The sequence below is a fragment of the Papilio polytes genome, unplaced genomic scaffold (assembly GCF_000836215.1).
Source record: "Papilio polytes unplaced genomic scaffold, Ppol_1.0 DF823692.1, whole genome shotgun sequence".
Taxonomy (NCBI): Eukaryota; Metazoa; Arthropoda; class Insecta; order Lepidoptera; family Papilionidae; genus Papilio; species Papilio polytes.
In genome coordinates, this window is record NW_013525512.1 from 364,570 (window position 1) to 390,789 (window position 26,220).

The 26,220-nt window shown below is 33.0% G+C and overlaps 1 protein-coding gene across 2 annotated transcripts in view; it reads left to right on the forward strand.

The window, feature by feature from the left end:
* The first annotated feature begins 4,508 nt into the window (after positions 1-4,508).
* LOC106103994 (uncharacterized protein DDB_G0284459) overlaps positions 4,509-26,220 on the forward strand; it is a 64,912-nt gene continuing 43,200 nt past the window's right edge. The window contains exon 1 of one of the 2 annotated variants that reach the window (XM_013283920.1): positions 4,509-4,892. In XM_013283920.1, coding sequence (XP_013139374.1) covers positions 4,764-4,892 — 129 coding nt within the window. In that variant the 5' untranslated portion in view covers positions 4,509-4,763. Of the gene's footprint in view, positions 4,893-10,301; positions 10,668-26,220 lie in introns of those variants that run through there. The other variant, XM_013283921.1, reaches the window with a different exon arrangement.

Below are 26,220 nucleotides of genomic sequence, written 5' to 3' on the forward strand. Positions count from 1 at the left end.
AAAAAAAAAAAAAAAAAAAAAAAAAAAAAAAAAAAAACATACAGACGAATTGAGTACCTCCTTCTTTTGGGAAGTCGGTCAAAAATGACAGCTGGTCTGTCATTTTAGTACTGCAATCAATTTAAAAGAAGTAAAAAAGTATATTACAATTGATTTTCTAATTTTTTACACTAATTTTTAATTTTAGGATGTTAAGAATAACAAAAACAATTCTTGTATGTATTCGTATATTAAATTACAAGTTAGTTATTTGGTGGTCGCCTGTGAAATTTTTATAAGCAATTCTGAATATTGAAGTAAATCGAGCAGAATCAGGCTTGAAAGAGAAATTGATTTAAATAATTCATTGCAGAGTTATACCATTAATGGTCAAGCATCAATTAAGTAATTATCTCATAGAAAAGAATAAAGATAGATAGAATATAACGCTAGAAAATACACTTTCAGTTACGGAACGATGCTATCTTTACTATCGAGTGCAATTGTTCTACTTAGAACTTGCTAAAACTGGTTAGATGGGAAGAAATTACGTTATCTATTCATGAGTGCAATATTTTTACATTTTAAGCATTTTTGCAATTGATAAAATCAATATACGTAATGCAGCGGTATGTGATAATTTCATGCCGTAAGATAATTACACGTTCAGGAATGTTTAAAAGGTATTTATGACATAAAGTACAATAAAGATGCATTACAGTTTACAAAGTCACATGATTTTGTTGGTAAAAATCTAAAGCACAAGATAGAGAATGTATTTTAGCTGCAAAAGACAAAGTTAAATGAAGTAAAAATATTATTTTGCATTTGTTGGTTTATTTATTCGTCCTGTGTCCGTCTTTAGAAGTTCCATTGTTTGGTGCGTGTGTCACCGCGTTAGTGATTGATATATCGGTATCCAAATTAAATTCGAAATATATTGTTGTATTGTATTCGTAGCTTGTAAAATCGTATCATTTTGAACACTACAGAGCTTTGACGCATGTTTGGAAAAAGGTACATAACCTAAAAATTTAAAACCCAAATTATTTGGTGGTAAAGAACAGTAATGTATCTTTTCTGTCATATCCATACCCTTTCCGTTGATGTGCCTTTGTTACTACATTCTACATAATATAATTTTTTTCAATAAGTTCAGTAGTTTCTGAGGCTATTCAATGAAAAAATCAAACAATCAAATCTTTCGTCGTTACTTTATTAGTAGGATTTTTTCACACAATTTACATAAACTAGTAAACCACGCTAATTACTAAACATTACTATGTCGTACATTTAAAGCATGCGCTCACCTTTGACTAAACTCTCACACAACTGTTTAGTCGCAATTTGATTCCTATAAGCTTGTATGGAGATTCGCATAATATTTGATTTTAGTTGTACAACTAAACAATTGAATGGGTGAAACAATCGACAATCGTACAACTGTTGTGCGATAGTTTAGTCAAAGGTATTCGCCCTCACTTACTATTGCTTTTATTATAGTTAAACATATCTACTATCTGTGTATGATAACTTTTATGGCAAACACAATGTCTGTTCGACAACCGTATTGAATATTAACGACGGCCTTGATATTTTGGAAAGCAAACTAACGATGTGACAGACAAAAGAATACACTAAGTTGTGAGGTTTAAAATGACGACTTACTATCAGAGTCCTATAACATAAAATGTTCTTTAGTGTTCTTTAGCGAAATAAGGATTAGAAAAAGCTTTATATGTGATCAATAAATGACGCAGTTTAAACTGAAATTAACGTATTTTTTCAAATGTTAAAGTTTATTATAACGCACATATTTTTTATTTAACTATTGTCTTGTTATCACCGTAGCTGATAAATCTATATTATGAGCTTTATTGAACGTTTTCGAGAACCACTCCGACGTCAATGGCTTTATCGTGATAACTGTGACGGAAAACGTTTGGTAAAAGTTCAATCTCATGTCATTGTATTATTTACTAGCTGTTGCTCGTGTCTTTGGCCGCGCAAAATAAATATTAGTAAAAAATATAGCCTTTGTTATTCATTGATAACGTAGCTTTTTAATGGTGAAAGGTTTTTTGAAATCGACCAGTAATTTTTGAGTTACTTCAATAGATACAAAAATATCTTCATAATGTTAGTATAGATGGTGTAGAAAGAGATTTAGATTGGTGAAAGTTCTAAAATAAGCCTGTAGCAACGTAGATAGAATGCGAAAAACTTAAAAACACTAGAAAGACTTACCGTCACACTTTGGAGAAAACTTAGAATTGAATGTTTCATACAAAATGTAGATTATTTTGGCTTTAGGAAATGACAAACACACATTGAGTAATCTCCACTAAGGGTCTTTTAAAGTAACCATAAATATATTACCGGTGTTAACTACTATGTCCTACGGCGCCTCTTTATTACCATTCTTAACTATTACCGCCTCCTTTTTTTTTTTATTCAAGTCACGTGACACTTTAATTCGCTGTATTCTATCCAGCGCCCTGGGCGATCGCTTAACCACGCCCTATCTTAACACTTGTTCGCGCGGGAGACGCTGGCAACTCCGCATACGTCAGAACCGAAAAATAACGGCGATAAAATAATCTTAAAACGCGCATTCTTATATTATTATTAAATCTGTAATATTGCCCAATAAACCATTTAAACCAAACTGCAATGAATTAATAAATCCTTAAATATAGTTAAGTTACGAATAACTTTAGCTAAGTCGAGCATGTTTACTTTTAAGTGTGTCAGTGTATACCAATTCCCACAGACGTCCTTGATCAAGTATTTAGGGTATAAACGTATGACACAGAGGACAGTTCGGTGTGTGGCATACGAAGTGTCCATTGTTGCAACTCGAATGGCCGCCGAGTTTGAGCGGAATTCAAATCACGCCGATGTATTGGTTCCAACTTACCGTAACGCAAATAAGGCACAATAACTAGAGTAACCTTTTGTTACTGATTTTTCAGGATGTGTCCTGTTTTGATCTGGGTTTACTTACCTGAAAAAATTCGTCGCATGGGTCGAAAATGTAGTTTGACTTAAGATTTTAGAATCTGTGCTTTACAAATAGCTATGTATAAAAATATATGATTTAATCTAAACATGCTGGGACAGGTGAAACCGACAAAATGTATAAAAACGAAATAAAGCCTATTCCATTTCTATATTAATATAAAGAGGAAAGATTTGTATTTTTGTATGTATTGAAATAACTCAAAAACTACTGGCACAATTTCAAAAATTCTTTCACTATTAGAAAGCTACGTTATCAGTAACATAGGCTATATTTTTTTATTATTTTTTTTAATTTCACGCAGGCGTAGTTTGTTATAAAGCAATGTTTTGGGAAATTATTTCAATAAAGTAGCCTTCTGTTACTTTAAACTCTAAATATTCAAGCGTAACCAAAGAACTACATTTTTTGTTCATAATTCAACCTGGCGAACTTATGTATATCTAAGAACTGATAATTTTGTCAAATACGGTTACGTTTTAGGTTAAAATATGTGTTACTTAGTACTTATGTAAGATTATATAAGAAGTTAGCGCATGAAATTCTCACCACAGGGGGCGTTGTTAATTAGGTAGAGTATAATAATTTTAGATCTAATGGTTATCTTTAATCTTCCGAGGTTATGATAAAATTAACATTAATTGAACATGGTGGCGATTTTCTACACGTTTTTAATGGGCAAATCTATATATATATACTATTATAATAAAGCGTAAACACATACTTCTTTGTTGCCTAAGATGTCAGCAATAACAGCATATTTTTGAATAACTTTCTAATAAAAAGCCCTACACTTACGTCACACTTTAGGCTATATATTTTCATGCCATTAAACTTAGGGGGTAAATATTTTGGATAAAAATCCTAATGTGGGAAAGATACCATAAGTTGCTGCCAACGTCAAGGAAGCAAGGTTGCCATGATTTGTCATCGTCATGTCATTTTGACATTTGCGATTAATAATTTGAATAATTATGAAGTCACACGGGAACAGCTAGAAATTTATACAGTATGAATTTAAATGTAACGCTTGGCTTACCTTATGGTTATGGTTTTCTTTTACAGCTAACTAGACTAAAGAAAGTGTAATCTTTTTCACTGAATTTTAAATTCATAATTTCAACTAATGCAATCCACTAGTCAAAATATTTAAATCGTTATTACACATTTTTCTCAATACTAAGACGAAAAAAACTAAGTAAAACTAAGACGATCCACTGCTTTTGTATGAAATCTTAATAATTTTATAAATAACATTCTTTAACGCTTTCATACATCGGTATACAAAAGGGAAACATATTATTCATGACTATTTTAATTTAATAACTACGTGTTACCTTTATGAGATTTGTCAGAGATAATCATACAATAACAGTATACAAGAAAAACTACAAGTGCGAAAGTGGGACTGTCCCACAATACACGCACAATTTGGCAGCCTTACAATACGAGTAGACAGTGAACGATATTATTGAAGCAAATCGTTTAACAACAGGACGACTCTACGCTCCTGTCAGAAAAGCGCGCGTAAACGATTTTTTTTTCAATCTTGATATCAAAGACAATTGTGGAACTTTCTAAGTATAGTCTATGGTTTTGTTTATGTTTGGATACGTGTAATTAATTCCGTTCTCGTTATTTTTATATAACAATTATTCTAATACCGGCGTTAATGTGTGGTTTTTAGTTAGTACGTACTCGGGTTTAAGAACGGTAGTGTTGTGCGAATTCGTTTGTGTTGTGTTTAGTTTTATTAAGAGAAATGGAACGTTACGTAGTAAATAGACATTCGAAGAAGCGTAAAAGTAACGATGGACTTTTATTGAAATGGAGGAAGAAATATAACAACCTGCGGAAAAGATCCTGGGTTACCAATGGATACGATTTAAACGTAAGTTATATTACTACCTTTAAAAGCTTCCAGACTATATTTTATATATGTGCCTTTGGGAGAAATCTAAACTTTCGCATTTATAATTTTAGTAAGAAAGTAAGTATTTTTCGTATCAATAACAATAACATTGATAAAGTTAAGTTATTTATTACAATTGTTTTATTACTATTTTTTTTTCCTAAGTTAAAGAGACACACAGAGATATCAAGAATAAGGGTTCTAATATATTGAAAAAATCTCAGTAGATAAATACTAATAACAGAAGATATGAAAATTACATTGTTAATTTTGCAATTATGTACAATTTAAATAAATTGACTTCACTGTACGTGACATAAAAATATATCTTTTTTTTCATCTTGAAAATCATTATGACTTGATTGTATTAATATCTTACGTTACATTTATATGTAATCAATAATTATATGCATATTATGTTTATAACAAAGGTATTGTATTACATCTTCGTCAATGTCGCAGTCACGATCCAGTCGTTAAGATAAAACCTCTACAAATCACAAACTTGCATTAATTTATAACATAATATACGATACTTTGTCATATACTTCATCACCAGCTCAATACACGTCCCCACCGAGGGGCTCGGAGCCTAACCTAAATTACGGTGACTAGGCCATAGTCAACCACGCTGGCCCAGTGCGGGTTTGTTGACTTCACACATATCTTTGAATTTCTTTGCCGATATGTGCAGGTTGCATCACGATGTTTTCCTTCACCGTAAGAACGTCGGGTAAATTATGTACATATGAAAATTCGGAAAATCGAAAATCACATTGGTACAGCGCGATTCGAACCCAAGACCTGTAGATTACAAGTCAAGTGCCTGAGCCACCGACGCTCTTTGTCATATACTTATTTAGATTAAATACCTAATAAGTATTCTTTCTTATAGAATTGACAGAGAATGAGGATTTGTCGTCTTCAGTGACTATCAGCTTAGTAGAAAGGGGATCTTATTATCTCGTGGACTTGAAAAACAACACGATATCTACAAATTATAATATACTAGCTTTCGAACGTGATTAGTCCGCTTGTAATTAAAAAAGAAAAGAAAAGTAGCCTATGTTTTCTTCCATACTATCCTCTACATCTATGCCAAATTTCATCGAGATCCGTTCGGCAGTTTAGGCTACAAACTCTAACAAACATCCATCTAAACTTTCGCATTTATATTAGTATGAAGTAAGATTACATGATCGTTGTGCGACAAGTAGCAACGCCCATGCCACCGGTTTACTATTTATTACTTTTCCGTAATAAACAATCGAGAAACATGCTTATTAAACACGAAAGCATACTTACGATGTAATGGTTCGTGAAAAAACTCATTAGTTTTATAAATAAAAGCTGATAACCAACGACAAAATAATTTGAAATTCGAGTTCCAGTTGCGATTTAAAATTCGGTGAATTTTTTTAAGAAAATGCGACCAAAAACCATATAAAAAATGTTTTTTACTTTCCAATATATAGCGATACCTCAAAAATAACTACTGTTATGGTTTAATTTTTATCATCACTGCTTTAAAATATTTAAATAACTGAACTAGAATGGCGCGCTTGTTCCTCAGTACGTCTGACATTGACAGATGTCATAGGGATGGGACGTATGCCAATTATGTAGTGTTGCGCCGCTACCAGTGTAGTACCGATTCTGTAACACTATCATACATAGTATAAAACAAAATCGCTTCCCGTTGTCTGTCTCTGTATGCGGTGATTTATAAACTAAGCAACGGATTCTGACGCAGTTAATAGATACCACTATAAGAATGGCAATTCAAGATAAAGGTTTATATGTAAAACTAGTATCGTAGAGAAACATTGATAATTTTAGAGGTTTCTAATGTTAACTAAATTTTCGGAGTAATTGGACCCGTACGAAGCCGGGTCGGGTCGCTAGTAAACTTTACTTTACTCGTAATTCAAGATATAATTATCTTTATTGAAAACTTTGACCATTTGCTCCTTATATCACAAACCAGAAATGCTTGTATTTTAAAATATAAACTGGCTTGTAGAATGTTTTTCTTCAACCAATGTTAGATAATACTGGCATAAGCAAAAACACGTCAATAAACAAGTTCTAAGTGTACATAAGAGAAATTAATAAACACATACTGTGGCTATCTAATTAACGACAGCGATAGAGGACAGAAATCTGTAATTAATAACAGCAACTAAGGGAGGCAGTTAGTGTAGATTTTTCGTATTATAACTGAATTTGAGTTTAACGATCTGAGTTCGACAGAAAGACATAGTTCGTAGAATTTCTAAAGCAAATTCAAGAGATTATAATAATTACATTAGTGAGAATGCGGATCAGACAGATTATCGACTATCATACTAATCATACTAATATTATAAATGCGAAAGTTTAGATGGATGGATGGATGGATGTTTGTTAGAGTTTGTAGACTAAACTGCTGAACGGATCTGGATGAAATTTGGCATAGATGCAGAGGATAGTCTGTAATAACACATAGGCTACTTGTTTTTCTTTTTTTTAATTCCACGAGGACGAAGTCGCGGGCGAAAGCTAGTATTAAATAATCTATCTTACTAATATTATCTTACTTTACTAATATTATAAATGCGATAGTTTACATGGATGGAAATGCGATAGTTTAGATGGATGGATGGATAGATGGATGGATGGATGGATGTTTGTTAGCGTTTGTAGCCTAAACGGCTGAACGGATCTCCAAGAAATTTGGCACAGGTTTAGAGCATAGTCTGGAAGAACACATAGGCTACTTTTTATCCCGGGATAAGTTACCGTTCCCGTGGGATTCATTGATTTAGTTTTTTAATGTTTACTCGATCATTCTGCAACGGTTCAACATATCTTATTGAAATTTGGCACAGATGTAAAACAAAGTCTGGAGTACACATGGGATAAGGTTCATCTCCGAGAAATCTCCGGTTCCCGAGGGATACGTAGCTTTTTGTTATTTATATAGTTCGTATGTTTTCTAATACCACGCGGACGAAGTCGCGGGCAACAGCTCGTTTAATATAAATCTATCGTAATTGTCAGAACGACAAGGAGTAATGTAGTATGAAATTTTATGATACATAACCTCACTTTTCTAAATGCAACCTACCTTATAAACCTTTTATCCTCCTTTAAAACTTTACGAGTAAGTTCGCTGGGTCACCTCCTTTGTCTAAAATGTAGGTTTGTAATGTTCCATTGAATTCCAAGTTATTTACTCACATGTAACATGTTACAGAATTGTGTCACATGAACAACACGTTACATACATATTAGTTTCACATACAAAACACACTAACCGCTTTTAAGGTTATTTACATATACGAATGATTTTTTATTAACTATATTTATTATTCTAACCGCCTAGACACTTTCTCCCGCCATTTTGTTCGCTCCGAATTCGGCGTGCGCATACGCGCCAGTGCGTAACAAAACGTTTCCTTTTAAAAACTGTTTTGCATACGAGAAATGTTATTGTTAATTACATTAATGGCACAGTTTAGTTATTTTCAGTGAAAGTTTTTTAATTAAATTTTGGACTTTTCAATAAAAGGCACCGATAAAAACATTATTAGTTTTAATGAAATTTAGGGTACATCGGTAGAGGTAGACCTAGAAAGAGATGGATAGATTGTGTAAAAGGTGACATGATCAAAAAGAGAGTGATGACTGAGATGACGTATGATAGAGTTATGTGAAGGACAAAAACCTGTTGCGCCGACCCTACGGGAGTAGGATAAGGAGATGATGATGATGATGATGAGTTTTAATGAAATTTCAAATTTAAAAATTGAATGGAAATTAAAATAAAAAAGTTGATTATGTAAGAGTGAAGTATATGAAATTACATTATATTTATCACATTTCAAATGAACGCTTCAATATTGTAAACATAGAAACGTCAAAATCCAAACATGGCGGCCATAATACTCAATTTATTCATCAATCTTCAATCTAAAACGAGCTATCGCCCGCAAACTTCGTTAGCGCTGGACCATCCGTTACGCCATTTTGACAGTGCGGAATATAAAAAATAAGTACCCTATAGCATGCCTATCCATGTCAGCTAACCCTTTAATGTCCCATCCGTTTTCTAGATTACCCAGAACAAACGCGGCTTGCCGAAAGACAGAGAGACAAACATTTTGTAAATTAATTTTCGTTATCAGCAACGTCTTCCCGAAATCTGGCTTATTCTTTTAATATTACAAACAGATACTCCAATTTTATTGTGTGTTTTAAAAAAATAATAATATGCTAATCTTATACAAGTTTTAGCGTAATAATGTGCAAAACAATTGTTTACAAATACAGACTTTCGATTGAAAGGTATGCACGTTTCCTAAAGGCGAGCATGTTAGGAAATTATTTTGTTTATTATTTCACCGTTAGATAATTACTGTTGTTCTATTTCTATTGTACGTAAACAAAAGAATAATATAAATATTTATTCTAAAATAAAAGAAGACGAAATAACATAGATCGGAATATCCGAGTCATAGTTACGTTATTAAAATAAACAATTTAAATCGACTTCTTAAAAATCACCACAGACTATAAACAGAAATAGACAAATAATAAAAAAAATAGCAATATTTGAATAAAGCGACATGACCATAGGCAATCGCGGCGTTAAGGTAGGGCGAGGTAAGACGACCGGCCAGGGCGCCAGATATAAAAGACACAGGCGCCATAAACGGGCGCCTTAAACGAGGTTTAGGCTAAGCGCCATCTGCGCTCGGCCACCTCAAGCCCGGTGAATCTGTAAATGCCTCCTCAAGGCAAACAGTGGCCATTCAGTCACAAAAAAAAAAAAACTGGCGCCTGGTTCCCTTTTCCTTCATTTCTGCTTATGAGTTCTAGCAGTTTAGGGGCGCCGTAGAAATGTCGCCAAGGGCGCCGGTAATGCTTAAACTGGCCCTGGCCATTGGTAAGTACTTATTTTGGTTATATTATTGTCGTTATAAATATTATAATAAGGTAAAATGAAGTTTTAAATCTAATTATAGCTTAATTCCACACAGTTTTTAGGTAGTAAAAAACAAAATGTCTAGAAAATATTTGAGCTTGACTAGAAAGGTTATCAAAATTAAACTTATAAAGATAAAGACAGAAAGAATTTCATAATAACAGCCTTTACATTTATATCTATAGTACTATAGTTGATAAAATCTATCGAACGTGTTGCAAAGGCAGTATTTACGTCAAAATGGTGATTGACTATAAGTTCGATTAATGCCAAATGATTTTATACTCTTTCGCAAAGTAATAAAGTACAATTTCTTTATTTCTCTAATGTTGCGACACTCACGAAGCAAGACAACGTTTCATACTTATAATACTTGTTTCGTAGTTTAGTTGTCTACCAAGTGCTTTGCGGCAAAGGTTCGCGAATACTGTGTTAAAATAATTCATAAAATCGATTTAAAACACAACGTTTCAAAAAGACACCAATTTAAAAACCAAATCAATAAATAAATAGTTTTTATGTTACAAATCACAGGTTAAAAAACCATAAAAAAGTCAGTGTCAAAAAACAACACGACATTTGGCGCCATAACGAATGCAGTGACCTTGACATTGAAAAAACCAGATAAAAAAATACAAAAAGCGTTACGAAACATGTAAAAACTGTGATTCGCTAATTTCGCTGTAGCGTATCGGATTGATTTTCAAACAGTGGTGGCAAAAGGTGACATAATGCCACAGATTTTCTTCAAAAAAGTCATGGTGGTGCGGGACCGCGGCACCGAGGTGAGTTACTTTCGCTTTTACGAGTATAGTGCAACTAGTACATCTTAATACTTTAAAACACAAATAAATAAATTGTAATAGAACAAAATAGAAAAATGTAATACAAAAATGCAAAAAGAATATTTTAAAACAATAGTTATTGCATTACATACTTGCATTGTATTTTTGTTATACATTTTATGTTGATTCGTGTTAAATAAATATAATACCAGCATAATTATTTAATTTCTGTTCTGAATTCCTTGAGACTACTATAAGCCAGGGATAGCAAACCTTTACTAAATATGTTTTAAGATCATAATCATGCCATCAAATAATTTTGTCTTTTGTTTATTTTTTTCTAGAACATAGGTAATTTAGTAAGTATTTTGCGTGCCCAGAATATCAGGTCATGTGCCATTGGTTCGCAATTCCTGATAATGGCTGGGTTCGTCAAAGAGCAAGTTACTATTTGTTTATTTATATCTAAAGTAATGTACAACTTCCAGATGGTCACATAACCTTTGACAGACAACCACGAGGTTACCTGGTGACTTATGATGTACTCTAAAATTTATTGGAATGATTGAATCAAATCATAGATGGATACTTCGAGTGTCTTTTGTTTATAGATAGGGGATTATGATAAAATGTAAATAATTTTATTAACTATCACTTCTGGAACTCGAGACTCTGTACTGTTTACTTATTAAGCTGGTATCTATACTAATGTAATAAAGCGTAAATACACACTTTTTTGTTGCCTAAGATGTCAGCAATTACAGCATATCTTCGAATGAGTCTTTTTTTAGTAAAAAGACCTAAACTTGCGTCACGCTTTAGGCTATATGTTTTAACGCCATTAAACTTAGAGGGTAAATGTTTTGGATAAAAACCCTAATGTGGGAAAGAGACCATAAGTTACTGCCAACATTAAGGAAGCAAGATTGCCGTAGTAAGGTAATTGGTATTTTTAAATTTGCAATTGAGAATTTGACAAATGTAAACAAGAAATAAAGTTTTTATAATTTCATGCGGGTGGAGCCGCACGGGAACAGCTAGTTATGGTATAATATAGTACTGACAAGTGTAAAATATTTAATATGGATAACTACAGAAAATTGTAACGTTAATTCGAAATTTTCAATATTCGTAATCGATAGAAATACTCTTTAAAAACAAGGTCGACTACATTTTATTTAGCAATTGATCTCAATTAACCAGCTTTATTGCAACATTAAATATCTCGTAAAATATTTATGAAAATGAGAAATAATAAGTCAGGTCCGGACTATGAATTACCAGACTACAAGCGCCATCTATTGTCCAGACTTTTAAACACTTGCAGGAATGGCGAGACGTACATTATATTTTGCGTCTGCATTTCGCAAGCGTTTAAAGTGCCGGAGGCCTATCATATTCCTTTTTAATTTCATAAATTATAGTTGTCAATTACTTACAAGGTCATGTTTATTGATTTGACATATATGAAGTCCATTAGAATGAAGGTTTATTGTGAAACGGGCCTATTAATTCGTAATGAATATAAGAGCATTGAAAACTAAGAATGCTATCTTCCAGGCTGTTACAATCTATATAGTAACATAACATCGGATCAGAAGTTGGTTAAAATTATTTCAGCGTCATCTAGCGGTGAAGTGGGTAATCTTACATTTTACTTTGCGTTTTAATTTGTTAGGTGAAAGGCGGACATTGATAGCTATCTCTGTACACCCCAATAGGCGTAACACACGTGAGAATATAAAATTTGATTAATACTTGTTAGCAAACGCATAAATAAATACATCTTGTTTGTGCATACTAATTAACTCTTATCAGTACTTAGTTCTTGACTTCTAGGTCATTTAGTTTCATAAACAGTACATAAATTGTCTACCTAGTTCATATTACAAACAACATAATTAACATTTATTACTATTAGTGATTTTAGGATACCTAAAAATCTTAACATAAAAATATTTAGATATCTCAAAGCTAAACTTTTAATATAAAAAACACGTTAAGATCGTTAATATGTCATCAACTAAATCGTGTATTTCGACTAATATTAGAAATATGGCCTTGTCAAGTGAGCGGTTGCTTCTGCCCATTACAGACGTATTCACATTCTTGATTGGTTTTCCTTAAACAATAAAACATAAAACCAATCATGGAATAAAAAACAAAATATTCTTTATAAACATACTCAAAAATCCTTATTATAAGCCGAATAACAAGACAAGTATCTTACAAAGTTTGGATGGATGTAGCAGGTAATTCCAACGACCAAAGAAAAGAAACAGATTACTGTCTAACTCATAGGTTACTTTTTAAAATAATAAAGAGATATTTTTAAATAAACATTTTAAGATAATTAAAAGACTTTGTTTTTTGATTACAGATTCAAAATTCAGTGAGAGAAATCTGAATCTGAATTATTTCATATCAATGACTTACATTGTTTAAATAATTGCATATTTCTGGCAGTGTAAATACCGTGAAATACCTCAAGTGCGCAGTAGTTATAGTCTGTGCGGTCATGTTCCAGTTCGAACCCAACCAGAGCGCGTCGGACCCGTTGCGTAACGCCATCTTGTGATAGGAAGAGAAAAACGTATAAATTCAACGAGCAGATATTATCTGTGCAAGTTCAAAGAAAGTAATTTTACTGCGTTTTACTTTACTACAACAAAAAAAACTGTAATTTTATAACTATATATCTATACAAATGTAATAAAGCGTAAACATACACTACTTCGTGCAATCACAGTATAATTTTGAATAATTCCTTCCTTAATAAAAAGCCTTACACTTACGAAGAAAAGGATGTAATAGTTATATCAATTATAGAAAATACATTTGTACGTGCGAATAATGAACCATTGAACCTGTAGGTTGTAATTTGGCAATTCTAATTGCATATGAAACATGCGGTGTGGGCCACCTCCAACGCGATATTGTGCAATAAATTATCGAAAACGCATCGCCATATCTTAGATGTAAGTGTTGTCTCATTAATGCAGTTGCAAAATTGTAGGTTCTATTTAAAAATGGTCAAAATGTTTGTGAAGAGTATTTAGCTAGATATAAATTTGATCAATAAAAATATGTTACAGACGTATGCACATAAAAATGTAGTAAAAGTGATATTATTCCTATTTTGATTATGCTAATGTGCGTAAAATATTTATATTACTAGCTGTTGCTCGCGACTTCGTCCGCGTAAAGTTAAAAAATAAGAACAAAACATAGCCTATGTTACAATACAAATTTCCTCTGCAGATTAATCATAAAGCTTTGTAGTTTTGCACAATTTTAAACCTTATCGCAATTGAAATAGATCCTAACCGTAAAATATTCTTAGAGTACCATATAAGGTTTCATAATTAAAAGCGGCGCTAAAAGATGGCGCTAGTAGTCGCAATTGGTCACTGTTCGCGTCGACATTTGGTTGACCTATTTGTGTTCGTGTAATGCAGGGTTACTAACTACCAGTATTTGAACAAATAAATATTTGTTCATGAAATTGTTAGAAACACAAATTTTCTTGTACCTTATAGGTATCCTTTTTTTTTACTTTGCTAAATATTGTTGATACACAAATATGTCAAAGCACTCTTATCTTTTACTAATACGTTTAATTATAAGCAAAATCGCAGCTAAATCCAAAACATAACATTTCCAACTAAGATAAAATAATCATTTTAATATTTTGATGTGACTAATTTTAAAGTGGCAACCCTAGGTAGGTGTCAAAGGGTAAATTATTTAAGGATGCAATTAATTAATTGCATTTGACATTTAAAACATTGAGTGTTGAATAAAATTATTAATACTACATTTTAAATGTAATAATAGTTAATAAGGTAAAAAGTCAAGGTATTTTAAAGTGGTACCAGTCCGTGTATATTACTTTTGGCATGACATTTTGTTATTAAAAAAAAATCGTCACAAGTACGTTAATGGTTCAGCCATGGGCTTTGTTTATTTGTTTTGAAGAATTTAAACAAAATCACTATTGACCATCGCTTTAAAAAAAAGGAGATTTTTATCAAAACGGATTTCTAAGAAATACAGCTAATTTTTAAATTCATCAATTTTTTATTTTCAAATAATTATTTTTGTATTTTAGGTTACAAAAATAATTATTTGTACTCCAGTCACTTTGATTTTATAAACTCAAATTAAAAAACACAGAATTATTTAATCTACAAAATACGAATTGAAACCCAAATTCGTGCACTGCAATTTCCCTCCATTTCGCGGTCATTGAGCGGCCATTTTGAATGCAGAAAGATAAGGCCCCCATTCAAACTGCGATGCATCACGGCTTGCGTCATATCTCCTTTTTGATACGTCCGATTGTCTTAAAATAACTTTAATAAGCTTCTAATGGTTTAAAATTAGATTCAGTGCGTCAGAGAAAGGTCCTTTATGGATGTAAATAATAACATGCCTTTCTTTTATCTCCCAGAGGCCAAACTTTAGTCCATTGCCCTTTCTAAGAAAATTTTAGAAGGACTGTGGATGTACAGGAAAGGGAACTTTATGTACGTTCCCTCCCCTGTCTATTAAAAGTGTTATGTCAAGTAATCATTGTTTTCTTCGAAAGTGAAGCTGTCTTACTGATGGATCATCACAATTCAAAACTATAAAATTGACCCGCCCTTTTGTTACGGGAAATTAAACTTTATGTCTTTGACATAAAGGTGGTTAAACTATAAAGCAGAAGCTCCGGTCGGCCCAAAGGTTGCAAGAGGTGAACGTTTATGTAATTGTGTATGTGGCATAAAGCATTGGCTGAAGCGATTTTCTTGATAACCAAAACTACTATGTATATTCTTGTTTCGCTTTCTAATATTGTTTGTCAATGTTTACAGAGGTAAGTGAATTTTATTTCACGCATAGCGTAGAAATGTAATAGTATATGCATATATTACATTTGTATCCTTACAAAAAAATAATTATGAAGATTGTTGATCAAAGTATAATTCACGTGCGACTTCATTCGCATGAAATGATGAAAATTGATTCATTGATTACATTTGTCAAATTCAATTGCAAATGTCAAAATGACATGACATGATGACAAAGTATGGCAATTTTGCTTCCTTGATGTTGGCAGTAACTTATGGTCTCTTTCCGACGTAAGGGTTTTTATCCAAAATATTTACCCCCTAAGTTTAATGCCGTGAAAATATATAGCCAATAAGCGTATAAATGTAGGGCTTATTATTAAAAAAATAATTACTCAAAAATATGCTGTGATTGCTGATATCTTAGGCAACATAGAAGTGTGTGTTTACGTTTTATTATAATATTATAGATAAATTCCTCGTTCATCTTGTCACTTGTACCACACACCAAAGGCCGAATACTATCACGTTTTGTTATATCAGCTTACAAAACATGGTTTTCTCTTTTTGGAAATACGTGACTAAACAATTTCTTTTATTGTTGTCGCAAATATATCATTACATAAAGTTACGATGCGATGATTGTTCATAGATTTACTATGGGCAATAAATGAAAGTTCGTCTGTCAATACATGATGCAAAGATTGTACAAATACTTAACAAAGATACTTGACTAAGAAAAAATATCACATCTTTGTGCAAAAATTAAAAACAAGAACTAGTAAATTGAGATTCAGTTACATCACAAACGAGTACCTCCGGCCTAGGCCTCCAGCACCACACTCATCAGACGAAACGCGGAATTGCTTCCACTTCACGCCTGTCTTCTGTGTGGTCGTGGCACCGGGCGAGCCGACCCATTCGTGCGAAGATGTTAAAGCGGGCTCTACCGCTGTTAGGGTGAGTTATTGAACGAGCAATAAATAAATTCGATAAGATTGAACTGACCCTAATTCTATTCATGGTCTGTTGACCAAGCATATACTAATTTAACAACACACAAAAATGTTTATGGCCTTAAAAATCGGTAGACGATGAACAGAAAAATCTGTATTTGATCTAAAAACCATTTTTGCTTATCCTTTTTAATTATTTAATATTTCTTATATAAATACGAAAGCTTAGGAAGATGTTTGTTAATGTTTCCACCTAAAAGGATGTACGGATCTCGATGCAATTAGCTGGGAAGAACACATACTTACTTTGTTTTTTAATTCCGCTGGCAGAATTGAGGGCGAAGGCTAGTTAAGAATTAGTTATTTAACCGATCTAAAGATAGCAATAAGTATAAAAATATGATCTGTTTTGAAGACTGGATTGTTATTCTGTTTGTAGAATGTAATAGTGAAAATTATTTCCGGATCAGTGTCAAGGATTGAATATTAATTTCGACTAATACGTCATGTGAAAGTGTCCGTAAAAGTTGTTTATCCGTTCGTATGACGTTCGACATTTCTTCGATGTCTCTACAAGTTATGGAGGATTTTGTCAGTTAATATGGTAAATACTTATCTTACTTCTTACTAATATTATAAATGCGAAAGTTTAGATGGATGTTTGTTAGAGTTTGTAGCCTAAAAGATTCAACGGATCTCGATGAAATTTGGCATAGACGTAGAGGTCTGGAAGAACACATAGGATACTTCCTTCTGTTTTTTAAATCACTTGGGTATTGTGGACGAAAGCTAGTATGTACATATTTTTACTGTAATATGTTATGAGTTAATGTGTCGATGAATAAATACATCTTTAAATTGTTAAATCTGTCAAATTATATCTAAAACAAAACCACAATTTAACGATTTAATCTTACTAATATTATATGCGAAAGTTTGGATGGATGTTTGTTAGAGTTTGTAATAGAAATTGTTGAAGGGATCTTTAAAATTTGGCATAGATGTGGAGAATAGTCAAAAAACTAGTTACTTTTGTTTTTTAATTTCAAACGGAATTACAGGCGACAGTTAGTACTAAATAATGCTAAATCAAATCTAGATTACAATACTTAATTTACTACGAAATGCATTATTTGAATAATTCAGCAGATTTATACGTAAATATTGTTTCTGTTATGCTGTTTGTTTGACCTACTTAAATATGATGAAATAAGTAAAATAAATGAAGTAAGCATTAACGTATTAAACACTGTTAAAACCATAATAAAATAACATACCAAAACAATGCCCTAAGTCGCTTATATAATAGATTGTTTTGAAAAGCTTTTTATGTTTTTAATCTATGGCCTAGCTGTTGCCCGCGACTTCATCCACGCAATATTAAAATAATAAAAGTATCCTATAATATGCCCGACTATGTCAGCTACCCTTCAGTGAAAGTCCAATCGAAATCGGCCCTACCGTTTCGGAGATTACCCGGAACAAACGCGACTTGCGAACAGACAGACAAAAAATTTTTTTAATGCGATTTTCGTTATAAGCAACGGGAATACATCATCTTACCGAAATCTCGAATTTTTCTTTTTATATTAACAAACAGACACTCTAATTTTATTATAAGTATAGATATATCTAAAGTCTAGATTTATACAAATCTTTGAATCTAGTGTTCGTTGTAAGCAAATGCTGTAAATCACTGGCCGAGTGTCAAGTACGTTACGGTGGAGTGAACGCGTAACCTTAGGCTAAGGTAATTGCTATACACCTGTCACATTCCTGTACAACATTAGTGTGTTCAGACCCGTTTACCTTTGAATCTCGTGGACAGTGCGTGATCATTCATTGAGAATATTACCACAATTAGTCGACTAATCTTTTAACCTTTGACGAAACTATCGCAGTTATGGCTCGCTTGTAAGCTTATATGGAGGTGCGCTACTCGATTTTTAGTTGTGCAACTAAACAGTTGAATTGGCTAAACAATCGACAATCGCAACAGTTGTGCGATAGTTAAGTCAAAAGAGTTCGCCCGCTCTTACTCTATGTCATCTTTAGTGCTGTATAATAAACTAGCTGTCCCCATGTGGTTTCATCCGCATGAAATTATAAAAACTTTATGTCATTTGTCAAATTGTTATTTGCAAATTGTCAAAATTACCGTTACCATAACCTTACTTCCTTAATGTTGGTAGCTTGTAGTTTATGGTCTCTTTTCCACACTAAGGTTTTTTCAAAACGTCATCATCAATCATCAATATTATAAATGTGAAAGTTTTGGATGGATGGATGATTGTTAACGTTTGTAGCCTAAACAGCTGAACGGATCTCCATGAAATTTGGCACAGGTTTAGAGCATAGTCTGGAAGAGCTCATACGCTACTTTTTATCCCGGGAATAATTACGGTTCCCGTGGGATTAATTAATTAATTTTTTTAATGTTTACTCGATTATTCTGCAACGGTTCAATATGTTTTATTGAAATTTGGCACACATATAAAACCAAGTCTGGAGTACACGAGGGATAAGGTTAATCCCCGAGAAATGTCGGGTTCCCGAGGGATACGTAGCTTTTTGATATTTATATAGTTCGTATGTTTTTTTCCACGCGGACGAAGTCGCGGGTAATAGCTAGTTTAAATTTCACAGGGTTATTGGCTTACATGTAAAATTACACTTTTATGCAATTTATCTGCATATATGCAATCTTGAAAACTAACTGTCTATCAACAATACTCGTTTCCTTCAGTGACTCTTTGCGCTTCGTTGGCGCGAGTCGTTCGTCTGTTGTCGGCCATTTTTTAAAAAGTTTACAAACTCGCGTTCGGATATTTCAACTAGTTCCGTGTTAAACCGCAACGAATTGCAGAATTGTTACGAGGCCTTTTGCATCTCGTGTTACTGTCTTTTTTATTCTGTGAACGTGTTGTGCTACTTATGGATATTTTGTGTAAACTGTCATGTAAGGATTTTAAATAACTCGGATATCAAGGTAAGAAAATGTTTTTTTGTATCATTCAATCTACAACTATTTCATTGATGTTTTTAATTTAATCTTACTAATATAATAAATGCGAAAGTTTAGATGTCTGTTAGAGTTTGTAGCCTAAACAGCTGAAAGGTCCACGATGAAATTTAGTACAGATGTAGAAGATAGTTTAGAAGAACACATCGACTACTTACTTTTTTTAATTCCAAGCGGACATAGTCTCGGGCGAAAGCTAGTGATATGATATATTTTTGTTATTGTTCTTAGTACGTTTTATCTAATAAATAGTTCAACGGATAACGTTAAGATTTTGCATAAATACCCTCACGTACGCACACATACGACCAAATACTGAAACAACTTTGATGACTTAAGATTATAAGCGACGCTGTGAAGCGAAATGTTTGTTTCAGTAATTTAGATCTCTCTCGCGGACAAAGTCGCGGGTAAGTAATTGATGTTGTGTGTTACTGTCGTACTAAGTAACATGATAGTTGTGTGAGGCTGTGTTTGTGTGAACCGGTCCCCGCAGGTGTCAGATTCGGACACGAAACTCTACCGGCTAGCGGTTACACTGACCTCAACGCTAGACGAAACGATTGCTTTATAAATTATTCTTATTATATTTAAATACTAGCTCTTGGTCGCGACTTCGTCCACGTGAAAAAAGAGTAAAAAGCTTATGTTATTCAGCGATAACGTAGCTTTTTAATGGTAAAAGAATTTTAGAAATCAGCTTAGGAGTTTTTGAGTTATTACAATACGTACAAAAATACAAATCTTTTCTCTTTATAATAGTAGTTTAGATGTAGATATAGGTTTAATGCGCTGCTAAGAATTATCTATTTCGAACATGGGTTGATTTATAAAAACTGTTCGGGCTAGTTTGCTTATTGGACCCTAAGTCGAGGCAGGTCGTCATTCTACACTTAAATAAAGAGGAAAGAATAAAGAGCATAACATCATACTTCATACTAATATTATAAATGCGAAAGTTTAGATAAATAGATGGATGTTTGTTAGATTTTGTATCCTAAACGACTGAACGGATTTAGATGACATTTGGTATAGATGTAGAGGATAGTCTGGAAGAACACATAGGGTACTCACTTTTGTTTTTTTTTAATTTCACGCGGACAGAGACGCGTGCGAAAGCTAGTTGCTTACATCAAGCAAAACTCATTACAGGCAGAGTAGCGTGTATTCGGTACAGGGTCGGGTTTCGACATCGTAATCGAGCGGCTGTCTTGTTTGCTTTATTGGAATACAAACGGTAGTTTATACTTTTTTTTTAATTTAGAACGGTTGACCGTGAATTGAGGGAATTTGATAGTGTATACGTATTCTTGATTATATTACGTTATTGATATTAAAAAACGGAAAAGGTAATAAAAACGGCAAAGGTAAGTTTATTTACTTCGATCCTAAAGTTATTTTTTAAATCCACCGAAATTTACTTTACTCTTTACCACCCTTTTCTTATAAAGGGAGGATGGGAAGGGGAAGTGGATTTGACAGTGTAGGAGATGCATAGGAAGGGGAAATATCCCCTTTATGTGCGTCTCCTCCTCCGTCGGATAAGGGTAGGCAACGCATCTGCAATTGCAGATGTCTATGGGCAGCGGTCGCTTCGCCATTTTGGCGGCTTCAGGTAGCCGCTTGCTCGTTTGTCACTTTATTACAAAAAAAAAAGGCGAAGTGACTGCAACACATAGCCATTCTCAATTGCAGATGCGGAGCCGATCATTAATCTACGAAGGTGGAGAGGACACAAAAATAGAATATTTCCTCTTCCTATGGATCTCCTCCGCCGTCGAATCCATTTTCCTTACCCATCCTTTCTTCTTAAGAAAAGAGTGGTACAGAAAAGGGAATAAATCTATTGGACCGATTTCAAAAATTCGTTCAACATTAAAAAGCTACGTTATCAGTGATTACGGCTATTATTTTGTTAATTTTTAATTTCACATAGACTAAGTCACGAGCAACAGCTAGTAATAACAGTTCCTTTGTAAAATCTTTTAGAATCACTGAAGATTGTCGGGTAATCATAAAGTTACGACTCTCATGGAAGCCATTATCAACGTATTAGCCCACAGTATTGAGTACAATGAACCATTAGATTGCGATCCAGTGTACAATAGCAAACTGGCTTCATTAACTTGCGTCACAGAGTATGGAAATCGAGTTGTTTTCGTCATACACATATGTTGGACGTTATTATTACCAGTATCTGAAAAATAAGCACGATATTTGCTACGTCCTTATAACATAAAAAATCTATACTGTTATATTATAATAAAGCGTAAACACACACTTTGTTGCCTAAGATGTCAGCAATTCAGCATGTTTATGAATAATCCTTTTTTTAATAAACACTTACGTTATGCTTTGGGCTATATGTTTTCACGCTATTAAACTTAGGGGGTAAATATTTTTGATAAAAAACCTAATGTGGGAAAGAGACCATAACTTCCTGCCAACATCAGGGAAGCAAGGTTGCCATGATTTGTCATGTCATGTTGCCATGTTGATCATGTCATGTCATTTTGACATTTGCAATTGACAATTGTACGCATGTAAACAATATAATAATGTTTTCAAAATTTTATGCGTATGAAGTCGCTCCGGAACAGCTAGTAGACTTATAAAACTGTAGACATGTCTTAAAAGTTACAAACACTTGTATGTGGGTCATCTCGATTACAAAGTTGAATGCAATGCAACGGTACTCGACCAATAATCGTCATATGCAATCTGTACGTCTGTCTTATTTCACTGTCGACACTTGTAGATATTGCTATCCCTTTCAATGTCCTTAAAAAAAGAGAGACATGTGTATTAATTACTAGCTTACGCTCGCGACACCATCCGCGGGGGACCCATACACATACACCTACATATATACCAAATTTCTTCGAAATCTGTTCTGCAGTTTAGGCTACAAACTCTAACAAACATCTATCCATCTTAACTTTCGCATTTATAATATTAGTATGATTTTTACAAACCAGTGTGTACTCGCCTTTATAAGCCTGACCTTTAGCCACTACATTTTAATACAGAGCACGTAATAATATTGATTTATGGAATTAGATTGAATAACAATTATCCCTTCACTTGTCGACGTAGTAACTAAGAAAATACATTATCGATATTATTATAAATCGATATTAATGGCGATGAAAAATGTTTTGTTTCGTTTAATAGGACAAAACATTGCGTAAACAAGATGTAGGACATGAAGTAAATTGAGCTACAAGTAGTGTCGCAAAAATATAATCCAACGCCATCTAGTTGGCATTAAAGTTATTAACTAATTCACATTGTCACTTGTTAGCTTGGTATGTAGTACCAATAACTCCATCGTCAAAACTCAAGAACTATAACTAAGCCTTGGTTGACATTATGTGACGTCATCGGTATTTTAATGCACACAACAATTCAAGTACGAGCCGTGGGAACATTCTCATCATAATGGTCGCTAAACGGTGATTTAGTCCCAAGATTTACCATTCCGCTGAGAGAGAGAGAGACAGACATAGCTAACCAAATTAAGATTAAAGAAAAACTTGTCTTTAACTAGTTATGTTTCTCTCGTAACCATGTGTACTTTGTCGTGTACTAATTTATTATTGCTGCTAAATAAAAATAATGCTAAATAAATAAAAATAAAAAATAAATTTATCATTGAAATGTAATTTTGCGTAATAGTTAATCAACGCCATCTATTATTGACAATCTACAACTTATTTATAAATCACCAACTTATTGCAACAGATGTCGCTTTAAACATATTCTTGGAAATTGCAAAATAGAATTAGATAAAAAAATAGTGAAATCGTAGAATTTTTAAGTTACACGGTATAGCATAACAATTGAACATCATTGTAATTATTATCGTTAGCTTGTCTTCCTTTTTTAAATATGAATGCAAAACATTTACATTGTGAAATATAATCGTATGTAACAACCTTAGTTAATAAAAAAAAACTTTCACCTCATAATCCCTCTTAATTAAACGAAAGTAAAAATGTCTTATGCAGTACAGCACACGCATTTACAAAGACAGATTAATTCATTACGTGATTTCTCTGGGTCTACACATGACAATAAATACGTAAAAATAGCTTGGTCCTAATCTTTGCTTATATCATAACGAAGAACGATTTGTATTTTTGCATGTAGTTTTGCATTCTTGCACCAATGAAAAGCTACGTTATCAGAGAGTATCTTTTTGTATATTTTTTATATTTTTTAATTTCACGCGGACGAAGACGCAAGCAAACGCTCGTCACAATTATTTTAAAACCAATAAGCAGTCTTAAAAGCGGTAGTGAATTACTTTAGAAACAGAAATAACTTATCCTTTCGGCTTATCTAGAACCATCTCTCCAGCATCTGTAATGCTATGAGTCATAGCAGTTCAATGCTAAATAATTCGACACCTCATTAACCAAATGAAACAGTGAAAGCATTGAGAAACGCAATTAGCATAAACTTCATTACTAATCATACATTAACACGGTCTGTGCATCGCATACTTGTTAACAAAGTTTAGTTTCTATGTGGAACTCGCGTGAACCCACGACTCCGTTCCCGTGAAAAAAAAACAAAAGCAGCCTATGTGTTTTCCAGACTATGCTCTATATCTATACCAAATTTCATCGAGATCCGTTCAGCCGTTTAGGCTACAAATTCTAACAAACATCCATCCATCTAAACTTTCGCATTTATAATATTAGTAAGAAGTAAGATTGCAGTCATCACAAACTACAAAGCAGCAATGACGAACTTAAATTGACGACTACTAACACATGGTAGTTTTTCCCTTTGCCATTTTAGCCTAATATTATTTTCAATTCATAAATTTTGTTATTATGACAATACAGCATAATTAACGCAATAGTTAATACAATTTTCAACGTTTTAAAAATATGCTACAACAGTAAATTAACGTATGTTATAATCTGTATTTATTTACTTTGACAGATAGAGGGCGTTGTCTTGTGCGTGCATTTTTAAATGAGACATACTATACCGATGTTACACAGTAATTTCAAAAGCATTTATTATAATGCTTTAATTTGAATACAATAAATACTTTCATTTCATACGTTTGATGTATAAATTTAGGCAGATTAATATAACCAAATCACAAACTAACCTCAATTATTACGATTTCTCCTTTGTGTTACATTCCGTTAGTAAAACATGGTAACATGACTTTGTGACAGCCGATACAAGTCACGATCGTCCTCTATAATTGGTTATTATCATTATAAATGCTTGGATGGATGGATGTTTGTTAGAATTTGTAGCTTTAACAGCTGAACGGATCTCGATGAAAGGCATAGTTGTAGGGGACATTCTGGAAGAACACTGGATATTTACTTCTGTTTTTTTTATTAATTCCACTCGGATTGAATATCAGGGGAAAGTTTTTTTAATATGTTTGGGACGAAACCATAGCCGCTGTAAAACTATTATTTACGCTCTATAGAGAAATAGGGAGAGTTTAAGTGCCGAAGGTTCCGGTATGTTCCTTGGAGATCCCGGAACCTTCTACTATCAATAGAGGATGGCCACCTAGGGGTTTTTAGTGGGTCTAATCCCATATAACACTGTCTTAAAGAGCAAGGCATCTTTGGAAGATTTCCCCCCGGACACAAAAAAGGCTTTATAGGTAAAAGCTACTAATAAATATGGTATTATTATATTATAATATATTACTCAAAGTGTTAGATACAAAAGTAGATTAAATTTAGATGTCTAAATGCAGAGGTAGACGGAAGAAAGCATGGAAAATTTAGGCTGTGGTGATTTTTTGTAGAGACAGGGGCAAGATGATTTTTCTACCATATTATTAGACAACTTATTTAATTGATACTGTCGCTTTAAACTCAGAGCAACAATTCTCGTCAGGACTTCAGATGCGCGCCAAATCTATCCATACTTCTAGTGACATTGACAGCTGTCAGCTAGGGACGTGACGTTTATGCCGATAATCTAGAGTTGCGCCAACTCTACAGCACGGTACTAATTTTGTTCCTAACAATATAATAAGTTAAATTTTATTTCTATGGTATGTCGTATTACTTACAAAGTTCAGAATAGTAAACACTACTTCGTACAGTTCATAACTTAACCAAGTTATCCTAAAATAACAAACTTTAAGCGTAGAAACGCTCGAAATGTTTTCATAGGCGCTGTTAATTCCGGTGTACATAAAAATAACTACGTCTAAGTGCGATAACTGGCGAGTGCTTCAATACCATTCGTTAGGGAACAGATGCTGACTGGCTAGGGTGACCATGATTAGATAAATTATCAGGACAAAATCTTTATTCAGAGTTTTATTTCAAAACTTACGAAGATATTAACCAGAAATATTATTAATATTATGAATACGAAAGTTTGGGTGGATGGATGTTTGGTAGAGTTTTGAACCTAAACCGCTGAATAGATATCGATGACAGATGTAGAGCATGGACTGGAAAAACACTAATCACATTTGTTTTTTTTAATACCTCGCAGACGGAATCGCGGGCTAAAGCTAGTAATGATGAAATTTAACGCAGTTTCACACGTTAAATAGAAATTAATCTTCAAATTCTTACGTCCATATTGAATAATTATTTAAAACGTATTTAATTATTTTAATTTACATGATTTTTAAATTTGTACATTCAAATTGTTACGTGATTATTAGATTTTAAAACATAAAATAAAGTAAAATGTTTTATTTTAATTTATGGCAACCCTACAACGACGGG